Source organism: Notamacropus eugenii, chromosome 4, assembly GCF_028372415.1.
Source record: "Notamacropus eugenii isolate mMacEug1 chromosome 4, mMacEug1.pri_v2, whole genome shotgun sequence".
Classification (NCBI taxonomy): domain Eukaryota; kingdom Metazoa; phylum Chordata; class Mammalia; order Diprotodontia; family Macropodidae; genus Notamacropus; species Notamacropus eugenii.
The window spans coordinates 458,700,492-458,723,678 of NC_092875.1; the positions used below are offsets into that span (position 1 = coordinate 458,700,492).

At 37.3% G+C, this 23,187-nt stretch overlaps 1 protein-coding gene across 3 annotated transcripts in view; it reads left to right on the forward strand.

The window, feature by feature from the left end:
- The window catches only part of EDIL3 (EGF like repeats and discoidin domains 3), a 603,244-nt gene that overhangs the window by 317,828 nt on the left and 262,229 nt on the right, over window positions 1–23,187 (forward strand). For 2 of the 3 annotated variants that reach the window (XM_072606206.1, XM_072606207.1), the window contains one exon: window positions 7,743–7,856. The exons of the other annotated variant lie outside the window; for it this stretch is intronic. In XM_072606206.1, coding sequence (XP_072462307.1) covers window positions 7,743–7,856 — 114 coding nt within the window. The remainder of the gene's footprint in view (window positions 1–7,742; window positions 7,857–23,187) is intronic. 3 annotated transcript variants of the gene reach the window in all.

Here is a 23,187-nt window from a genome sequence, read left to right on the forward strand (position 1 = left end):
CCAAGTGTCCTGGGTTTGTGATATCAAAGTCCTCATTCAGCTGGCGAAAAAGGGATGCCTAGATTGAAGCTGTCAGCAGCAGTGTCAGGTGGTGTATGATCCTTCTCTGGGGTCTCTGGGCTCTCCAGGGTCTCCGCCTCCTGCGTCTCCGCCGTCTCCGACCTCGGTTCCCACTTACGGATCCTTCTAATGGGAATCCACGCATTCCCTTTTCCTGTGGAGACACAAACATACCCTCGACCCCATATTAGTATCTTAAAATGTCTCATAGCTGGAGTAGTATGTGCGCTTTTTTGAGACAGCTGTATCAAGCTCTGATGATTGTGTTAGGCCTCTTGATCTTAGCTCTGATTGTATTAGGCCTCTTAATCTTGGCTCTGATTGTATTAGGCGATCTCCATCTCCTTCTTTGTTTAGCGAGGATCGCCTTTAAGGTAAAATTGATAAGAATGCATAGTGGCTCTTTACTTAGGTATAGCTGCTGCCAGGTGCTTACAAATGCTTGATTAACATCTGTAAGGAACCTGAATTTCCCGGATTTTTTCTTTATAACAAACACAGGAGCATTCCAGGGTGCTGATTGCTCCTTAACCAGTATTTTTAATGCCTGGAGTTTTTCTGGAGTCAGGGGCCATTGCTCCACCCAAATCGGGGTGTCTGACTTCCAATTCAAGGGTGGGGACTCCAGAGCAACAGCAATGGCCCTTACTAAAAATTTGATAACCTCATCCCGAGGCGGCTCATAATGTCCCTGCCCCAGATGTTAAAACTAAGTCCTGGAATCACCAACGGCCATACGGTCCCTTGACGATCCTCTGCCTCCCACTTTACTGGGTGCATTGTCTCTAAGGTATTTTGGCACCCTCCTATTCCCCACACTGGTCTCTGGCTTTCTTTAAGCTTCCAGTGCCGGGGTACTGAGCAACCGCTAAGGCAGGTCCTATCCGCTCCAGTATGGAGCGTGCTATAAGGAGGCGCAGAGGGAAGACACGGTACATTCTCCCCTGCCTCGCCTTTCCCATCCGCTAGATGGAGCTCCGAACCTATTTTTTCTTTACGCTCCTTAACTTTCCGCTTAACTTTCTGCTTGCCTGGGTCCTCCCCTCCCCTCTCTCCGCTTCCACTCTTATTCCAATCCCGCCCTGGCCTCTTCGGCCCTTCCTTACAAAATTCTCGGAGGTCGTTTAACTCTATTGTGACCCCCGCCTCCCTGCCTTCCCTGTGAAGTGTCTCAGCCCAGACCTCCTGTTCCTCTGGCTTTATTACTGGCAATTGATTCCTCATCCCTGCCCTTTTCCCAGGGGTTTGGGAAGCTTCTCTCCACTTTCTCTCCTTCCGAATCTAGGATTCGGGACTCGCTTCTTTCACAGCCCCTTCCGGGTGTACCCCAAAAGCACCCAGGATTATCTACGCTCCCAATCCCTGTTGGGGCGCCAACTGCCAAGCCTAGAGGCCTGTATTGGGCTACCCGAGTCTTTCCTACCTCACCTCCGAGGTCTTCGGCTGGCCACGCCGGATGCACGTATGAGAGAAAGGACGTTCCAGAGTCGAACAGGGGTTGAGCTTTATTACAGGGTCCGGGTTACAAATGCAGGGGGGGTCTTCCTTAAGAGGAAGAGGGGGAGATTTCCTAAGGAGGCTAAGCTTAAGGGATTGGAAGTAGAAGTACAAGCGGGGAGAGAGGGAGAGGGGAGAGAGGAAAGAAAAGAAGCGGAGCCCTACTTTTCTCTTTGGCTCCACACGTGCTAAGAGAGAGCTTTTAGGCTTCCTCAATCCTACTTAATCTTCAGCCACACAGTTTGCATCTCAATACCATGCTGTTAGGTAACTAGGTGTGCTCCAATCCGGGACGACCTCGAGGGCAGGGAGACTCCACCCATCAGGTATCTCCGGGGGAGAGGTGGAAATACCCGAGCTAGCCGAGCTAGCTCAGTCTGACCTTCTCGAACCCCCGCTGTTCATGGAGGGCCTCGTAAGACTCTAAGATTTAGAAGTCCCACTTTTACCCGCACGAGACCGTCCACACGGAATTGAGCTTCCAGTCCCAACAGTTCATGAGGCACCTAGCAAAGAAAGGTCTGAGACAACACTTAAACCCCTCTTTTAATGACTGGGTCCAATCTTCTATCCACGGGACTACAGGGCTTCTCTGACTTTGTCCTATTTGGGTCCAGAGAGGAAGAACTGGGAGCATTTGGTGAGAAGATAAATTTCATCTCAAGATAAGAAAAACTTGCTAATTATCAGGATTCTCAAGAAGTGGAAGAATTTGCCTCATGTATTAATGTATTTCCTATGTGGCAGTCTTGTCACTTTAAGAGTGAGTTTTTCATGATCAAAATGTGCCTAGCACAGAGATACATGGACCATGATTTACAAATGTTTTATTTATGAGGTATTTAATGAAATTGTTGAATGAAATTTCTTTGCTGCTTTCTATCCATCTAATTTTGGTCATCATTTTACCTCTCTAAGCCTCATCTGGAAAATGAAGAAATTGGACTAGATGATTGCTAAAGTTCTTTCTAGCTCAAATTCTAGAGTTCTGTGAACTATGTGAACTATGAACTATATACAGGCAAGTGTGGGGAAGAGGGATATGGTGGTTTAGGGTTGCTGTCATTGACTGGAAAAGACAGAATGAAGGAAGGAAATGACACAAACACATTCAATGTATCTGCTCAACAGCAAAGCTCTTTGGAAACTTGGAACCTGCATCATCTAAATGTTACGGTCTTCATTCTAAATTGGAATTTGTGATCAAATAATCTGAAAAATCAAGTTACTGAGTTTGTGCAAACTGCATACTAGGCACTGAACTCAGCACTGAGAAAGGCAAAAAGAATCTCGGACCTCAAGAACCTCCCATTATAATGAGGGATAGAATATGCTTTTAATCACGAACAAACAAGAAATACACAGGACACAGAGAAGATCAGAAGGACGTCATTATATTAAGAGAGACGGGTTGGGTAGAGCCAAGGTGGTGGAGTAGAAAGACACACATACTCTAGCTCTTCCCCCACAGCCCATAAAATACCTGTAAAGAAAGACTCTCAATAAATTCTAGAGCAGCAGAAAGCACAGAACAACAGAGTGAAGGACATTTCCAACCCCAGGTGACCTGGAAGGCTGACAGGAAAGGTCTGTCACACCAGACACAGAGCAGAACCTAGCCCAGCTTTGGCCACAGGCTTCAAGGACAGAATCCCCAGTAGCAGCACTGGTTTGAAGATCCCTTAACCCACAGATGCCAAGGGTCAGTGAAAGAGCTATTGCAACCAGAGCAAGAAGGGAGCAGTGTCCTCCTCTAGCTTTGGCCCCAGGCTGCAGCAGCAGCAGCACCAGCAGCAGCAGCCAAGATCCATTGTTGAAGCTGCTCAGCCACCCTCCAAAGCCCCAGGGGAATTGAACATCTGATCTGAATCTCAGCCCTGAGCATGGTCCTGGGGAGTGGAGGAGGTGGAGGCCTCTGAGGAGTTAAATTCCTCTCCCTTGATTGTGCCACCTTGGAGGAATTGAGAAATTTCAGGTCCCCAGAGTATACCCTCCTCCTGACAAAGGACCCAAAAGTCAAGTAGTTGGTTGGGAAAATGCCCAAAAGAGGAAAAAAAAACTATAGAAGGTTATTTTCTTGGTGAACAGCTATTATCCCATCCTTTCAGGTGAGGAAGAACAATGTTTACCATCAGGAGAAGACATAAAAGTCAAAGCTTCTGCATCCAAAAGCTGCAAAATAAATATGCAATGATCCCAGGCCATGGAAGAGCTCAAAAAGAACTTTGAAAATCAAGTATGGGAGGTGGAGGAAAAAATGAGAAGTGAAATGAGAGCAAGGAAAGAAAATCATGAAAAATGAGTCAATAGCTTGCTAAAGGAGACCCAAAAAATGCTAAAGAAAATAACTTTAAAAATAGCATTAAAAATAGACTAACTCAATTGACAAAAGAGGTCCAAAAAGCCAAAGAGGAAAAGAATGCTTTAAAAAGCAGAATTAGCCAAATGGAAAAGGAGGTTCAAAAGCTCAATGAAAAAAATAGTTTTTTAAAAATTAGAATGGAAGAGATGGAAGCTAATGACTTTATGAGAAATCAAGAAATTATAAAACAAAACCAAAAGAATGAAAAAAATGGAAGATAATGTGAAATATCTCATTGGAAAAACAACTATCTGGAAAGTAGATCCAGGAGAGACAATTTAAAAATTATGAGACTACCTGAAAGCCACGATCAAAAAACGAGCCTAGACATCATCTTTCACGAAATTATCAAAAAAACCTGCCCTTATATTCTGGAATCAGAGGGTAAAATAAATATTGAAAGAATCCACCAATCACCTCCTGAAAGAGATCCAAAAAGAGAAATTCCTAGGAATATTGTAGCCAAATTCCAGAGTTCCCAGGTCAAAGAGAAAATATTGCAAGCAACTAGAAAGAAACAATTCGAGTGTTGTGAAAGTACAATCAGGAAAACACAAGATCTAGCAACTTTTACATTAAGGGATCAAAGGCTTGGAATAGGATATTCCAGAAGTCAAAGGAAGTTGGATTAAAACCAAGATTCACCTACCCAGCAAAACTGAGTATAATACTTCAGGTGGAAAAAATGTTCATTCAATGAAATAGAGCACTTTCAAGCATTCTTGATGAAAAGACTAGAGCTGAAAAGAAAATTTGACTTTCAAAGACAAGAATCAAGAGAAGCATGAAAAGATAAACAGGAAAGAGAAATCACAAGGGACTTACTAAAGTTGAACTGTTTACATTCCTACAAGGAAAGACAGTATTTGTAACTCTTGAAAGTTTTCTCAGTATCTGGGGTAATTGGAGGGATTATACATGCACACACACATACACACACACAAACACAAACACATACATATATATAGAAATAGAGTGAGAGAGAGAGAGAGACAGACAGACAGAAAGAGACAGAGAGAGACAGAGAGCACAGAGTGAGTTGAATAGGAAAGTATCATATCTAAAAAAATAAAATTAAGGGGTGAGAGAGGAATATATTGGGAGGAGAAAGGGAGAAATGGAATGGGGCAAATTATCTCTCATTGAAGAGGCAAGAAAAAGCTTTTCCAATGGAAAAGAAAAGGGTGGAGGTAAGAGGGAAAAAGTGAATCTTACTCTCATTACATTTGGCTCAAGGAAGGAATAACATGCACACTCAATTTGGTATGAAAATCTATCTTACACTACAGGAAAATAGGGGAGAAGGGGATAAGCAGAGTAGGGGGATGATGGAAGGGAGGGCAAATGGGAGGAGGGAACAATTAGAAGTAAACACTCTTGGGAAGGGACAAGGTCAAAAAAGAGATTAGAAGAAATGGGGGGCAGGATAGGATGGAAGGAAATACAGTTAGTCTTATACAACATGACTATTATGGAAGTCATTTGCAAAACTAGCCATATATATAGCCTATTTTGAATTGCTTGCCTTCTCAGGGCAGATGGTTGGGGAGGGAGGAAAGAAGAGAAGTTGGAACTCAAAGTTTTAGGAACAAATGTTGAGTATTGTTTTTGTATACAACTGGGAAATAAGAAATACAGGTAATGGGGTATAGAAATGTATCTTGCCCTACAGGACAAGAGAGAAGATAGGGATAAGGGAAAGGAGGGGTGTTAGAAGGGAGAGCACATTGGTGGAAGGGGCAACCATAATGCAAGACGTTTTGGGATGGAGAGGGGAGAGATGGGGAGAAAATTTGGAACTCAAAATTTTATGAAAATGAGTGTTGAAAACTTAAACAAAAAGATAAAAATAAATAAATAAATTTTAAAAAGAGAGATACTGGGAGAGGCATGCAACACTTCTTATTTATGCACCTCTAACTTTAGAAAGCAAGGAACTTAGTTTACAAAGCGTGGCTACATATTTCCTGTGTCAGCTATTTACATGGCCCTGTTTAAAGAAGAAAGAGGAGGAGAGAGAGAAGAACTATGATGTAGCAAACGACATATTAGAGTGACTCTAGAATGTCAGGTGATGTGTGTGTATGTGTGTGTGTGTGTGTGTGTGTGTGTGCATTCATTTTAATATTATCACCTAGTTTTATTACCTCAATCTTTTGTGGTTATTATCAATCTCTCATTTTACTCCTTAATGTTTCATGAACATAAAGGAAGTGCTGGAAGGGCCATTCTTTTAGATTAAATAGCATAATCACGTCACTTGCCACAAAGAAATTGAAGCCATTATTAACATATTAGCCTTAGAAAGAGAGAAAATACCAGTGCAACTTAGCTTGAGAGATATCTGATTGGAAGCGGCAGGGTGGGGAGGGAGAGAGGGGGAAGCGTAGGGAATTAGACCATTGTTTACTTTTTCCTTACTCAAGCTTTAAGAGTGAAAAGTCATTTTTTCAATATAAATATTAGATCAGTGGGGGAAGTTTCCATATTATTGAAGTCATTTGTGAACTAACTTTTTTCTAATATATATAAAGGGCATTTTCAAATATTTTTTGTAATTATAAAACCAAGATTAAGAGTATTTGATTCCTTCATTAGCTCTGCTACCACAATATACCTTCACCAAACTATAAGTTTATAGTCTTCTCCACTCTCCCCCAATTTTTTAGGCATCAGACATTTGTAGAATTCTCAATGGATATTTGAGGATACTATGCTTATTTGGTCAGTGAAAGATAAGTTTTTGTTGTTTAGTCATATCCAGTTATGTCTGACTCTTCATGACCCCATTTGAGATTTTCTTGGCAGAGGTACTGGAGTGGTTTGCCATTTCCTTCTTCAGCTCATTTTACAGATTAGGAAACTTAGGCAAACTGGGTTAAGTGACTTGTCCAGGGTCACACAGAAAGTAAGTGTCTGAGGCCAGGCTTGAACCTAGGAAAATGAGTCCTCTGACTCCAGGCCTGGCACTCTATCCACTATGTCAACTGGCTGACTTTTAAAAAGATAAGTTACATATGTTTTAAATGCTGTCTGAAGTTGATGAGGGATGCTACTTTCTCTTAATTTTTGTGTTGTTGTGATATTTATGTAAGAAAGAATAAGATTCCTCCAATAAATGTCTACGAATCTTTAGAAGCATTGTAACAGAATGAGGAACCTACTTTCTTTCTATATTTATTATGCTTAGGAAATTACTAGTTGTAGTTTTTGCCTCCAATTTGCTTCTCAGTTCATTCATCAAAGGAGAACTATTAAGAAACAAACAACTCTGTCAGTTAGAATTTTAATGAATTAAGATAAAATGATACAGTCTTAGTTGGCAGCTGATGCTGCAGGGTAAGTTTCTAGATGTTGCAAGTAATATTAATTCATCTCATGATGAGGATTAATGTGTTCTACTTATTTTTTGGATACATTAAACATTTCCAAAATATTCATGCTTATTTTAGGAATCCAACCATTGCGTATGTGTGACCCTCTCTCTCCTAGGAAATAGTTGATTTCATTGGACTTCAGTTCAAGTTGATTGATAATATCATGTTTCTTTGACTGCCTTTTGTATCTTTTTTTTTCCTTAAAGAAAATATGCAATACATATATAGTATGTGTATATATATGTACACATATGTATATGTGTATATATATGTATATGTATGTATACATATACACACATTTAGACTAATAAGCAATGACGTGGGCATTTAGATGATGCATAATTTATAGTCATTAAAAGAGAAATTTTTTTTTTCTATAATCCACTTTTTCCCACTGAGCATTCAATTCTTCTACTCTCTCTCTCACTTTCTCTCTTTTTGGTTAGATATAAATGAATGTGAATCAGAACCCTGTAAGAATGGTGGAATTTGTACAGATCTTGTTGCCAACTATTCCTGTGAGTGCCCTGGTGAATTTATGGGAAGAAACTGCCAGTACAGTAAGTATCACAAATATAGTATTTTAGTTATGTCTACTCAATGTATTAAAGCAACAGTGACATTTGCCATCTAGATTACTGACATCAGAAAAGGAAAAAAAAAGCTTACTGAAGTGTGTGTTTATATTCGCTTCTAGAGAGTATTCAGTGCTGTGATGACTGATTTCAAATTAGTGTTTACCTTACTAATAAACATATTTTCCAGCTATATTTCCATTAATGAGTTCATGCTATCTTTCTCACCCTTTCTTCTACCCTTCTCCTTCCCCAGTTTGCAATTAGAAAAAACGAGGAAAAGTCCCAGAAGCATTACTTCAAAGAATGATAGCCCAGTATGTATGACACTTAGCAAGAGATAATATGAAGAGGCATAAGTGTAGAATGAAAATTGACTCTACTGAAACTGAGGTTTCCTAATCCAAGAAATGCGCAGATTGATCTTAATGACTTCTACGGTTTTTTCCATATATAGATCTATGAGCTTATGCTATAGTAAAAGTACTACTGTCAAGAACTCATAAGATTTGTGTTCCCTATGTCTTTCTCTGTTTAGCTACAAGACCTTGAATACGTGCCATAAACTTGTTGAAGATTAGTTTACTCATTTGTCCAAAAGTGCACAACAAGTTATGAAGCCAATAGAGTTTAATCTAAAGTGTATGGGATTTTGAGCAGAAGACCTGGTATAGAGACCTTGCAAACTGAACAAATCACTTTTTAGCGCCTCAGTTCTCTTCAGCAAAATGAAGACGTGGGATTAACTGACTTCTGAGGTCTTTTCCAACTTCAAATCTAGAATTTTGTCTGTCTATCCCACTCCATAAATTGTAAAAGACTAACTCTAGACAAGGTATTGTTATTATTGAATTCTAAAATACAATTATTCCTCCTAGTAGTGGAGACATTTATTAAAACAATGAAATTTTAAAAATATGAGGTGGAAGGGTGGTAGGAGAGAAATGGGAAATACCCAATGAGATACTACTAGAAAATAAACAGATTCTGTATGTCTGTATGTCTCTCTTTCTGTCTCTATCTCTCTCTGTCTCTGACTCTCTGTCTCTGTCTCTCTGTCTGTCTCTCTCTGTCACTGTCCCTCTCTGTCTCTTTATCTCTGTCTGCATCTCTCTGTTTCTGTCTCTCTCTGTTTCTGTCTCTCTCTGTCTCTCTCGCTGTCTCTCTGTCTCTCTTTCTCTCTGTCTCTCAGTCTCTCTTTCTCTGTCTCTGTCTCTGTCTCTGTCTCTGTCTCTGTCTCTCTCTCTCTCTCTCTCTCTCTCTCTCTCTCTCTCTCTCTCTCTCTCTCTCCCTCTCCCTCTCTCTCTCCCTCTCCCTCTCCCTCTCCCTCTCCCTCTCCCTCTCTCCCTGCCTCCCTCCCTCCCTCCCTCCCTCCTTCTTTCTTACTCACCATTGAGGAAGAAGAAGAAAGTGAAATGAATATAAGGCCAGTGTCTGGAGCAGATGAAAGAAATCTGTGGGACACAGGGATAGGGAAGCAGGAAAGGAGAATGTGAAGGAGAAAGAAATGAAAAGAATACAGAATTCAAAGAAAGCAGATTTGAGGGCTTTTGTCTTTGCTGTTATGTCTGTGCTGTTAGATTTTATAACACACACACATGCAAATATCTATACACATATATGCACATGGAAATATATAGTATAAATTTAGTATTAAAGTAATTTACTAATAAAGTAATATTAATTAATATTAATAAAGTAATTAATTAAAGTAATATACACAGCATATTCACATATTTATTTTTTCTTTTTTAATTTAGTGTTTTATTTTTCTTTGATTACATGGAAAAGCAATTTTTAACATATGTTCTTAAAATTGAATTCCAAATTTACTCTCTGACCACCCACTCCTCTCATTGAGGTTAGCCATTTGATATACAGTATACATGTGTAGTCATGTAAAACAGGTTTCCATATTAGCCATGCTGTAGAAGCAAACATAGACCAAAATAAAAACCCAAGAAAAATAAAGTTAAAAAGTATGCTTCAGTCTGTACTCAGACTCCATCACTTCTCTCTCTGAGAACAGACAGCATTTTTCATCAGAAGTCCTTCAGAGTTGTCTTGGATCCTTGTGTTGCTGAAAACAAGTTTTTTTTTTTCTTTTATATGGATTTTGCTTCAAAATAAGGATAAGGAAGAGGAGAGTGAAGTTGCATAGCATCATATGTTTAAAACTGGAAAGGACCTCTCATTTTCCAGATGAGGAAACCAAAGCCAGGAGGTTAAATATCTTAGCCACCATTACTTGGAGGATAAAGCCAGAATGTGGGCTTAATTCCTGCAAATCTAACAGATCACACCATTCTGACTTTGCATAGCTAAAGCAGTAGGTGAAAAGAATATGTGAAGGACAAATTTTTTCCACATTTTTACAAATACAACTACTATTTGGAAATGCTTAGGAACCAAACTCTGAAATGACTGTTTAGTAGTTTTGATGACCAGTGATGGATATAGCTTTAGATTCAAAAGGATTAAAGATTCATCAATGGTTATAAACTTGGTGAAAAAAATAAAATCCCTTTTTTTGTTCCTAGGTTATATCTATGCTACCAAGTTATTTATTTCACGAGTCACTTACTTCTTTGTTTAACTAACTTAATGATTGGTAGACTATCCAACCACATAAATTTTCCAACTCATTATCCCTATTGGCTCTTAAGGCATTTGGAAATGTTGGACTGACATAGCTTTTGTATCATGATTTATCATTTTATATTCTGTCCTTTCTAGCTCTCCATCAATCAGAGAAGAGGTTTGTTCTCTTTTACTCCTTCCCCATCTCTATCTTTGCTATTCTTTCTTGCACCTTTGCCTTCACAGTTTACACAATCCTGCAGTCCAGGCATCACCTGTACTTGTAAGAGAAATTATGTGAATGCCTATTTTTTGTTTTGTGTTCTATGAATTATACTGCTATCAAATTTGCCTGTTGGCTCCATTTTATTAAATCCATTAATTAGTTTTTGAGTTAAAATGCTAATTAAGGATAACCCCTTTATATTTAAGCAATCTAGATAATCCTATCAAATGCATTTCGATAATGATAATGTGGACCTGTTACTCTAATTCATTCACTCCATCAGTGTACATTATAGAGAACCCTAGTGTTATTTGGAATTTGTGTCATAATTACATCATTATAGTTAATTATGTGAAAATAATAGTCATTATAAAATTCAATCACCTAATCAAATATTTATCAGTAATAATTAAATTAGGTTAAGCATAAATTTTGTAACTTCATTGATTACCTAAAATTTATGTGGAATATGGTGGTAATTGTTTACTAAAATGTACTGAGAAGGTTGTTCATTCAGTTAGGAAGTAATGACAAACTGGTTGACATACACCATCCTCTTCTATAGATAAAATGTTAGGAAGGCCATATTGAACTTAATGACTTTGAAGCTTTGTTCTAATAAGTTTTGTGATTTTAGTAGAAATAAAAACAACTTTTGCATGATGAGCCCAACCCACCCGTTTAATTTAGGTCCGTATTTAGAGCCTCTTGATACTCTTAAATGATATAAGCCCAAGTATTAAACCAGACATTTTCATAAAGACCATGAAAGAAAAAAATGATTATTAACTGGAATGAGCATGTCTAGCCTCACTGGAATAGAAGGCTCCTTGCCGTGTATATTTAACAGAACATGATGTGATAATGAAAAGTAATGGCAATAGAAATTGATTGGCCTTTAGTTTGCTAATCTAAAAGAACTTGTCACTGCTTTAATATATTGGTCTATGTGTCCCACAGTACCTATGTACTGGAAACCTGCATTTTCCTCCTGGGTATTTAAATGTGACATGATTAACTTTCCAGGAATGAGACTAAGATCATTCTTATTCCTAAAATTGTTTTTAGAAATGAAGATGGTCCATCATATCTAAGGGCAGTTCTCACAGGGAAGGTGTGTGGAATCTCGGAATTATAGCAAAGGATGGGGCTTTTGCAGTTGAGAAGGGTTTTATTAACAACTAAGAGAAAACTCTAATGAAAAAAAGTAAATTAAAAAACCAAAAACCAAACTGTCCATCCTGCCCATCTACTTTTGTCATGTAACTATTTCCCTTCTCCATTCTCTCTCTCTCTCTCTCTGTCTCTCTCTCTGTCTCTCTCTCTCTGTCTCTCTGTCTCTGTCTCTCTCTCTCTCTCTCTCTCTCTCTCTCTCTCTGTCTCTCTGTCTCTGTCTCTGTCTCTCTCTCTCTCTCTCTCTCTCTCTCTCTCTCTCTCTCTCTGTTTACTTATGGAAAAATAATTATAGTTTCCATTTTAGCTCCTGACAAACTAGGTAATCATATAGAGATGCCTTTCTATGATAGAGGTGTTTCCAAAGAGTTGCAATGTTAATCTAAGGATAAACGGCTTTATTCTTTTGTATAGTTTGCACCTTAGCTATGCATGTGCCTATGTGCAGAAAGAGATTGGTCTTTTCACAAATGTTATGCTAACGGGACCCATCAGTTATTAAAGTTCACATTGAAATATAGAAGGAAGAGATAATTCCTTGCTTCTCTCCTGACTTCTCCAACAGATTAGATTGCACATCAGCCTAAGACCAAGTAGGGTCAGTTTTTCCTTGATTGTTGGCCACATTAGTGATTAATTCCTCAGGCACCATGTGGGGCATGGGCTGCTCAAGCACTCCGGAATGTGCCACACATACCTTCTGCTTCTTCCTTCCCACTTCCACTCCGATACCCCAAAAATTCAACATACAAAGAATTGAAAAACAGGTATTTATAAAGTGACTGCTATGTGACAGGGAAGTATGCTAGGCCCCAGGGGATGAGAGTTCAAAGAATAAAGCAATCCTTATTCAGGAAGCCTTTACATTCTAATGAGTAAGACAACAAATAGATCTTAAAAAACCTAAAGCATAAATATGAAGTGAATAAATTCAAATATATACAAAGTAATTAAATACCAGACAGCTTGTGGCGGGAAGGGGGAACTAGCAGCTGGGAGGATCAGAAAAAGTTTCATGCAGAAAATGATGCTTTAGATGCTTCTTAAAAGAAAAGAGGGATTTTATGAAACCACAGAGAGGAGATCCATTCTAGGTAGGGGTGATGGTGAGGGCAAAGCACCAAAATAGTACTTGGAACAGATAGAAGGCTAGTTTGGCTGAAGTGCAGTGTAAGTCACTCTGTAGGAGTCTGGGGTAATGTCCAGGGAGGCTGGAAAGTTAGTTGAGGCCATGTTGTGAAGGGATGCGAATTGAGTTTATATTTTCCCCTAGAAGTAATAGGAAACTGCTAGAAGGGATGAAGCAACATGATCACATCTGAGCTTAAAGAAATTTCCTTTGCAGGTGTGTAAGATGTACTAGAAAGGGAAGAAACTCTAGGCAGAAAGCTCTTCTGATTCCCTGTTATTCTAGTGCCTTCCCTCTGAAATTTTCTTCAGTTTACCTGATATCTATTTTGTATGTAGGCATTTTTCAGTCTCCTCCAGTAGACTGTGAGCTCTGTGTGTATGTGAATGTTTGTGTGTGTGTTGACATTTTTTGTATGTCCAGCACTTAGTATCATGCCTGGAACATAAAAGGTACTTATATGTGCTTGTTAACCTGACCAGTTAAAATGCTGTTGTACTAATCTGGGCAAAATCGAATAAGAGATTGAAATCAATTGGATTTGAGTAGAGAGAAGACATGGCTGCTAAAGATGTTATGAAGGCAGAAAGGGCAAGATTTGGCAAGTGATTGCATGTCTAGGATGAGGGAGAGTGAGGAGGGTCAGGATAATGCTGAGGTTACAAAACTGGGAGACTGGAAGGATGGTAACACCTTTGAGAGAAATGGGGTTGGGAGATAAATCCTATCTTTGTTCTTGAAGAAGACCATGACATCAAGATGATGACATGACTTGCAGTTGACTTTGTATAAAGGGAGGAGGGAGAGAAGGTTTGTTAGAGCTACTGTGGACAGTATGAAATGTTAGTGTAAGGTTAATGTATAGCTATTCCAGAAACGCTGAGGCATGAATGGACAGTATTCATTATAATCACATTTCTACATTATAAGATGATGGGGAAGGAAACTTTGCAGATTTTAATAGGCCATCAGGTATCTCCAAATGGTGCAATGCCTCCAAATGGTCCAACGCTGTCATAACCCTCTTGAAAAGGAGAAGGCAGCACAGTGGAGTGAAAAGAGTGCTGAATTTAAAGTGTGAGGCTCTGAATTAAAATCCTGGCTCTTGTCACTTACTGCCCATGTGTTATTGGGCAAGTCATTTCATTTCTCTAGGTTTAAACTTCCTCATCTGTAAAATAAAAAGTTTAGCAGCTATAAACCCATGATCTTCAGAAAGACAAACAAATTATTAGTTAAAATCTATTATCACTTATATATCTATGTGTGAATGTATACATGCATATATACACACATATACATATATGTATATATACACACATATACATACATGCATACATGTGTGTGTGCATATATATTTTTAATAGATTAACATGAACCTACAATGAAAATAGGGATAACTCAAAATGTATCACAGTTTAGAGACATGGCAAACTTCAAAGGAGATTTAATAATACTTTTCTCACATCGGAATTTAAAAATCTCATTCCTTAGAGAAAAGAAAAAAATGGCAGAAGTGAGAATGGTGGACAAAAATGTTAACCCAACTGACAATTTCACCTCTATCTGTTGTGTTGTCCTAACGCAAACTCAAGGCAGATGCTACACCTTCCCAGAAGCCACTCTGGTCACAGTTCTTGTGCTTAAAGACACATGAGTACATGAAAATCAGCAGAGACAAATAAAGTCTCATGTGGTGTCCATCCTGAGTATTCGTAAGTGATCAAAGTATCTGGAGTCAGATTTTCAAATCCCATCTCAAACAGTTGCTGTCTTCAATCTCCTTGGGTCTCAGTTTCCTATCTGAAAATGAGAGCTTTGCACTAGATGGCCTACGTGTGTTCTTGTTGTTTTAGATCTGTATTCCTATGACCATCAATATACCATATTATCATAAAATGATGAAAGGCAATTAAAACCGCCCTCCAGTACTCTTTCTAGAGCTTCCCCTCAGTTCTCTCCCAGGCCATCATGACCTTTACGTTTACTAATGTCTTTTCTTTTCCACATCTTGACCCCTTAGCAAGCCAGTTCAATTCTATACTGCCCTCTTCTCTTGAGTCCCTAAACCCTTTATCATATCACCCATTGCACCCTGCAAGCATCAGCCTTGTATCACTCTCACCATTGGTCTTCAGTCCTACACACAAGCTGCTAATCAAAGATGGGGAAAGATAATTAAAGGGGGTATAAAGATGGACAAAATTCTGACTGGGTCCACTAGCAATCTATGCTACACAACCTCAATTAGGCCCTTACTACTGCTAGGAAATCTGACTACTCCTTCCTTATCAGCTCTCTATTTTACTCTGTAACAGTGAGGACCCCAGAATATGTAGGAGGGCCTGCTGTACAGGTTCTTAGATCTGCTTTTCTAATAGGAAAGCAACTTTTGAAGGGTTAACAATCTGCTTTATCAGGTATATATATATCATTCGCTTAGTTCAAGGGAAAAATCAGCACCTTGAACTTCAGAGAAAATACAAACAGAAATTACGAACAGAAAGGCCAGCAGATGGGGCTTCCAACTCTCTGACCACAGATAATACATATATCCTTACCAGAGAGAGAAACAGCAATATTTGGATTTTCAAAGCTGAATAGGGGCGGGGGGCTCTTAATGGCTACCTACAGTCTCATCTGGCACACAATCCTTCTTCCAAACATGAAAGTAAAACCTCACCTCAGCGTGTATAAGCACTTCTTAGAGCTGGAGGGCACAACTCTCAGGACCAAGTGAAATTAGAATTAGAAATTAGAAAAGTTAGAAATTAACCAAAGGTGTCTGAGGCCTATTAATGGGTGGGGAAGATCTTTAACTCTTCCCCCCATTCACCATTAACCTTACATTAACATTGCATATTCTCCACCATGGCTCTAACAAACCATTTCTCCCTCCTCAAAGCTATTGTCTCATCCTCTTGACCCCTCTCAGTTGAAATCTTTGCCTCATAATTTGTAGAAAAAAAGAGGCCATTTTTTGTCAACTCCATTTTCTCCCCTCTTCCTCATTTCATATCACTCAAATGCCTACTGTCACTTTCTGTTCCTTCATCCATGTTACACACAAAGAGGTGACCCTACTCTTTAGTGAGGCTAATTCCTCTACTTGTTAAGCAAACCCATTCCATCCCATTTCCTTCAACAAATTGTTCCTCTGTCATCCCCATTCTATCACTTATTCTCCATTTCTCCCTCAAAACTGACTCCTTCCCTACTGCCTACAAACATGTCCATGTTTCCCTCATCTGCAAAAAACAAAAGCAAAAACCACTCACCTGATCTTTCCATCCCTCTAACTTTTGCCCTTTGTGGCTAAACTTCTGGAAAAAGGTCAGCTACAATAAATATCTCCATGTTCTCTCCTCTCGCTCTCTTTTTAACTCTTTATAATTCAGTTTCCAACCTCATTATTGTACTGAAATAATTCTCTCCAAGGATACCAAGGATCTCTAAAATGCATAATCCAATAGCTTTTTCTGATGCTCATTGTTCTTGACCTCTCCACAGCCTATGACAGTGACGATCACCCTGTTCTCCTTGATACTTTCTTCTCTCTAGGTTTTCAGGACATCTCTCTTTCCTGCTTCTCTCACCTGTCAGATCACTCCTTTGCAATCTCTTTTGCTGAATCCTTGTCCATATCACCCATTCTAACCACAGGTATCTCTCAGGCTTCTGTCCTGGACTTTCTTCTCTTTTCCTTCTATACTATGTCACTTCATCTAATGACATTTAACTAAGATCTCTATGCTGATGATTTTCACAACTTCCTCCCTATCCTAAGCTCTCTTCTAATGTTGAATATGTCTCTTTCCTCTGACACTGCTGCTACTTTAGTGCAGGCTACATCACGTCATCTTTGTACAATTGCAATAACCTGGTGATGAGTATGCCTAATGGAAATCTCTCCCTTTTCCAAGTATCAAAGGGATTTTCTTCAAGTGCAAGTCCAACATGTCATCCTCCCTCTGCCCCCAATCAATAAATTCCAGTGGGTCCCGATGTCCTCAAGGATCAAATGCAAAATCCTCTATTTGGCATTCAAAGCCCTTCATAACCTAGTCCCTCCAACTTTTCCAGTCTTCTTACACCTTACAACATGTCACATACTCTTCAAACCAATGACACTGACCTATTTGGTGTTCCACCAACAATACATTGCATCTTGTGGCTCCAAGTATTTTCTCTGGCTATCCCGCATGCCTGGAATGCTTTCCCTCCTCATCTCTACCTAATGGTTTCGCTGACATTTTTTTTTATATCCTGGTTAAAATCCTATCTTTTCAGGAAGTCTTTCTATTAATCCTAATCCAGCCCTTTCAGTTATTTCCTTTTTATCTTGTCACTTGTTTGCACTTTTTTTTTTTAACATTTCTTTGGCTTGTCATATTTGTCATCCCCCCATTAGACTATGAACTTCATCAGGGCAGGAACTGTCTTTGACCTTCTTTTCATAGCACAGAGCATGGTACATAGAAGACACTTAATAAGAGTTAATTGACTACATGGGAAAACTTTATTGCACTATTTGAATCTAGCCCTGCATGACTGAGAAATCAGACATGTTTCTTGGAAACCATATTTTCTTAATACTTAACTCAGGACCTAGTTATACTGACCAGAAACCCAGTTAGATTAGAAGATTGATGCAAGGAATGTGAGGAATTTTCTCCCATTATGCGTCTCAAGCAACCTGTGCGACTTATCTGAAAATCGGATTCTGTGCTGGCCAATCATCTACTGTTTCCTTGTCCCTCTGTTGGAGTCCTATGCAAATGTAACTTACAGATTCCCTGGATATTGGACCAGCTGTTCTTTGGCTTTCCCAACTCTGCTGGGCAACTTAGTAAACTTCTTTATAAATGATTTCCGTTTTGAGCTTTGTTCTGAGACAACAATATAATATTGTCAGAATGGAATAAATCAGGCGTGGGGAACCCGCAGACTGGAGGCCACATGTGGCCCTTTACATCCTCAAGTGTGGCCCTCTAAGTCCATCAAAGGGTCACACTTGAGGACTTAGATGTCCACATTTGAGGATTTAGAGGGTGGACTTAGAGGGCCGCGTGTGGTCTTCAGGTGCAGGTTCCCCATCCCTGGGATAAATCAACTAACAGATTGACCAGTATCCCTACCCTCTTCTCTGCTTCCTTTATCTCCACTTCTAGAATTTTTCACTTTTCCTTCAGGAAGATACTTTAGTATTATTGAAGACCTAGACTTCAACCCTAGTTTCTCTTCAAATAGCTATTTGATGTTGAACAAGTCACCTTAACTCTCTAGATCTCAATGTTTGATCTGCGAAATAAAGGCACTAGACTAGAAAATCTCTAAGCTGTCTTCTAGCTCTAATGTTCTTATTATTTTCCTGTTTCATTTATAATGAAAATCCTCTAAGCCTCTCCAAAAAGTACTTGTTAAGAACACCTGTTTTGCATTAAATTATGCATGAATTTCCCTATTCCAGCTATTAGTGAAATGATAAACTTGTGATTTTGATTTATTCCTGTATCATCATGTAACTTTTATTACTCTGTGTATATTTGCTTACTTGATGGATAATAAATAGAAGTATTAAAAACAGAAAAATTCAAAGTGAAAGTTTAGGACCAAATGATTCATTTTCTGTGTTTTTAAGATCCAAAGAAGCATACACACACACACGTGTGTTTCTTTTCTGCTTAAATTTAATGAATTTTAAATGCATCCATGAATGAATACATTTTATAAAAATCTTGGTTACAGTAATGTGTTTATCTACAGTGCAACTCTCCTGTGGAATAAATCTTATTGATATGCGAATATAAGAGAGGGGATTTTATTTAGAAAATTCATGTGATACTCTCATAAAAGCCTCAAAGGAGTCACAAATGCAACTAAAAAGCACTTGGAGAGATAAGCACTGTGGAAGAACTTGCGATTCTGACTTCCAAAAGCAAACCTCCTTGTTAAGTTTTGTTTGCTATTATGTCAATGGCCTATACCACTAAAGGCTGTGGCCAGTTACTTATTACATGAAGTGCTTCAGTGAATAAGGAATGGAGTTTATTACTAATGTTGATAGGTCCTATTGATCAAAGATTCAGAGCTGAAAGTGGCCTTAGAAGTTAGCTAGTCCAATCTCCTAATTTTACAGATGAGGCAATTGGGGCTCAAAGAGGTTAACGTGCTTGTCTACAGTCACACAGGTAGTGAGGATCAGAGAAGGTATTTGGAGCCTAGTCCCATGATTCCGACTTTATCCGTTATTTCCACACTGCCATGTTGCAAGATTCCAGCTATTTCTCCCAATCCCAGTAGGTAATATCATCAAATATGTGCTGTCCAGTAGCATAGTTGTTGGCTTCTATTATACAATAATTGAAATGCATGTCGATAGCCATGTTGCAGGGGTGGGGACTGATGTAAAGGAAAAAAATCACTTTATTTTTTCTTAAAATTTGTCACTAACAGAAGAAAAAGTAATAAAAGTACATATAAAATAAGAGGATATTAAATATATGTATGAATATATATGTATATATGTATGTGTATGTATATATATATATAACATAGTATTTCAATAGCCAGAAATATACATACATATCTACATATATTATACACAAATATGGCAACATGTCAAGGATTTCTAACTTTAGAATTTCATATATTCTTTCTAAAAATGCAGATAGTAACTTCACCATAAGTAAATGGAGTAAGACTTTCTGTGCCCTTTGAAAATCAATATGCTGCAGTTGAGGTAGTTCTGTATTTTTCTTAATGTAGCTAGAATGTTTCATTGACATGTCCATCATTCTAACATCGACAAACCCATTAAAGACTTGAATTTGTTGGCATAACCTTTACTTTCACAACATGCTTGAGCATTTCAATAGGATAAATATAATGTATTTGTATATTATATCTATCCTAATTAGAACTTAAGCAGATGAGTAAGTAATGTTTCAAAAATACCTTGGTCAAAATTGGTTAATCACTAAAAGGTATATTTACTCTTCACAGCATAAAACCCAATAGACTTGGGAACAGACATTAAGAAGTAACATATTTCTTGTCTTCAGGAAACTTAAAATTTACAAAGGTTCAAAATACAGGCATGGGATTAACAGAAATGTATAGGCTTTACCTATCAGTAGAAAATGAATAACTACCCCAGACCAAAAAAACCCTTTTTTCTATTAATTTTATCTATATTTAACTTACATGTTTTAGGGTAAATAGTATGAGGAGGTGACTTCACAGGCAATTTCTTATATATATATTTATATAAAATATACATATATTTATATATATATTTATATATTTTAATAATATTTCATTTTCCACAATTAAATGTAAAGAGTTATCAACATTCATATTTTTAATTTCATTCCTATGAAATGGAATAGGTAAGTTAATTATCATTTTTATTGTATTGTCTTGACCTATGAATAAATAATTACTATTTCTCCAACTATTTAGGTCTGACATTATTTGTGTGAAAAGTGTTTTGTAATTCTGTTCATATAGTTCCTGGGTTTGTCTTGGCAAGCAGACTCACAAGTATTTTATATTGTCTACAGTTATTTTAAATGGAATTTCTCTTTCCGTCTCTTGCTGCTGGGCTGTGTTGATAATATAAAGATATGTTGATGATTTATACAAGTTTATTTTATCTCCTATAACTTTAATAAAGTTGTTCATTATTTCAAGTAATTTTAATTGATTTTCTAGGATTCTCTAAATATACCATCATATCATTTGCTCAATGATACCTTTGTTTCCTTATTGACTATTCCTTCCCTTTCTCCTCTCTTATTCCTATCGATAGCATTTCTAGTACAATATTTAGTAATAGTGATGATAATGGGCATCCTTGATTCACCCCTGATCTTACTGGGAAGGCTTCTGGCTTATCCCCATTAGAGATAATGCCTGCTCAAGATTTTCTATAGATATTACTTATTATTATTAGGGAAAGTTCCATTTATTCCTATTTTCTTTGGTGTTTTTAATAGAAATGGGTTTTGTATTTTGTCAAAAGCATTTTCTACATCTATTGAGATAATCATGATTTTTGGTGATTTTGTTATTGATATAGTCAAGTATGCTGATAATTTTCTTAATGCTGAATCAGCCCTGCATTCCCGGTATAATCCTACCTTGTCATAGTGTATAATCTTTGTTTTGCACACACACACACACACGCACACACACATATGTTCTATATATGTTATATATATAATTATATTTCATATATATAAAATTATATAATGTTTTATTTAAATTTTTCATCAATATCCATTAGGCAAATCCATCTATAATTTTCTGTTTTCTCTTTTTCTGGTTTAGACATAAGCACCATATTTATATTGTAAAAGGATTTTGGTAGGACTCAATTATATGCATTTTAATAATATTATGGAATATAAAATCATAAAATATACATATGGGAAAATATCATAAGAACTCAAATGAAAACCAAAGGAAAAATAGGGAAATTTTATCTTTATTTTGGAATTTGAATTCTGGGTAACTCAATGTTATTTCTTCCTGTCATAAATGCTGTTTTATATGTCTATTGAATTGTTTTCTAGGAATATGAAGTAAAAAAGGAATGACCATGGTGCTCTATTTAATTTGTCTGTGGGGAGGAAAATGTATCTTATATCTGGTGCTTCTTTTATGTCTCAAAAAGAATTAGGAAATTAACCCAGATTTGGATTTAGGGAAATCACATATCTCTAAACTCCTTTTTTCCATGACTAACATAGCCTTTCACTTTTGCTTTAATCTATATACTTGGAAAAGATGATTATATAAATAGATTCACTCATTGTAGTTATTTTTCAGGTAACCATTTACCTTAGTTTAATCTCCTTAAACTTTCTTCAAGTTGTAGCAATACATGCTTGAAAAAGGATACTGTAAAAAGCATATCAGTTTCTCTATAGAAAAAAATAGTTCAAATCTTATTATGTACTTTCTTGTCTTTACAAACATAAATACATTTAGATTCCATGACAGAACTTCATTGAATTCTTCATATCTGACACCAAAGGAACATCTTCAATCACATGCTTCTGGGTATATATTTCCAAATATTCCCTGAGAGCTTTATACTTTGAAAATCATCTTTTGTACCTTAAAATGATAATACACTAAAGGAGAAAGAAAAAATGCAAAATATTAAAATAGGCCCATAGGACCTGTTAAACTCCTTTAACAAATTGAATCAGATTCTCATTGCTTGATGTTTTTAAGTTTGATGGAAATAATTCCTAAATAACTAGTAGAACTGTCTTGATTTTTAATTTGCATCAGTATTGCATAGTATTTATAATTTTACCCAGAATTATTTCCCACTTTAAGTTTATTTCTAAATTTCTCATGTTTATGAAGAGGGACATATAATGACAAAGAATATTAACTAAATGCATGCTCAAGAAAATTTAAGAAGAGGGAGTCAGCAAAAGGAAAATGAGTAAAGACGCAAGAAGGGATAACTGATTCCCTTCCCTCATCTAAGTCCTTCCTGTCATATAAGACCTTGATCCAACATTGCTTTTCTAAACCTGTTGCAGGCTCGATAGCATTGTTCTTTTCTCTCATGCTCTAAGGCTTTTATTATCTGTTGTGTATTATACTATTAATATGCCTTAACCTTTGTTCATGTAGGCCACATTTACAATTAACCACATACCACAATCAATTAACTATCTTCTGTTTCTAGGTCTGGAATTTCAACAATGTAGTTATTCAGTATTTTATTTTTAAGTTTTTTTCCAGTTAATAAGCATTCATTTTCTCTCTCTTCTCTCCTTCATTCACCCCTGGTATATAAAAAAGGAAAAAAATAAACCCAAACAAAAACCTTATAGTAATTATGCATAGCAAATCAAAACAAATACCTATATTGGCCATGTCCAAAAATGTGTACCTTGTTCTACATATCCTTCATGTCTCTGTCAGAAGCAGGGTAACATTCTTCATCACCAGTTCCCTAGAATATTGCTTAATCATTGCATTGATGAGAGTTCCTCAATCTTTCAAAATCGCTTTGAAAATGTTGTCGTGTCATAAATCATTCTCCTGGTTTTTGCTAATTTCACTTTGCACCAGTTCATACAAGTTTTTTTCTCTGAAAGCATCCCCTTTGCCATTTCACTTCAGGACAATACTATTCTATTAAATTAATATAACATAATTTGTTCAATTATTCTACA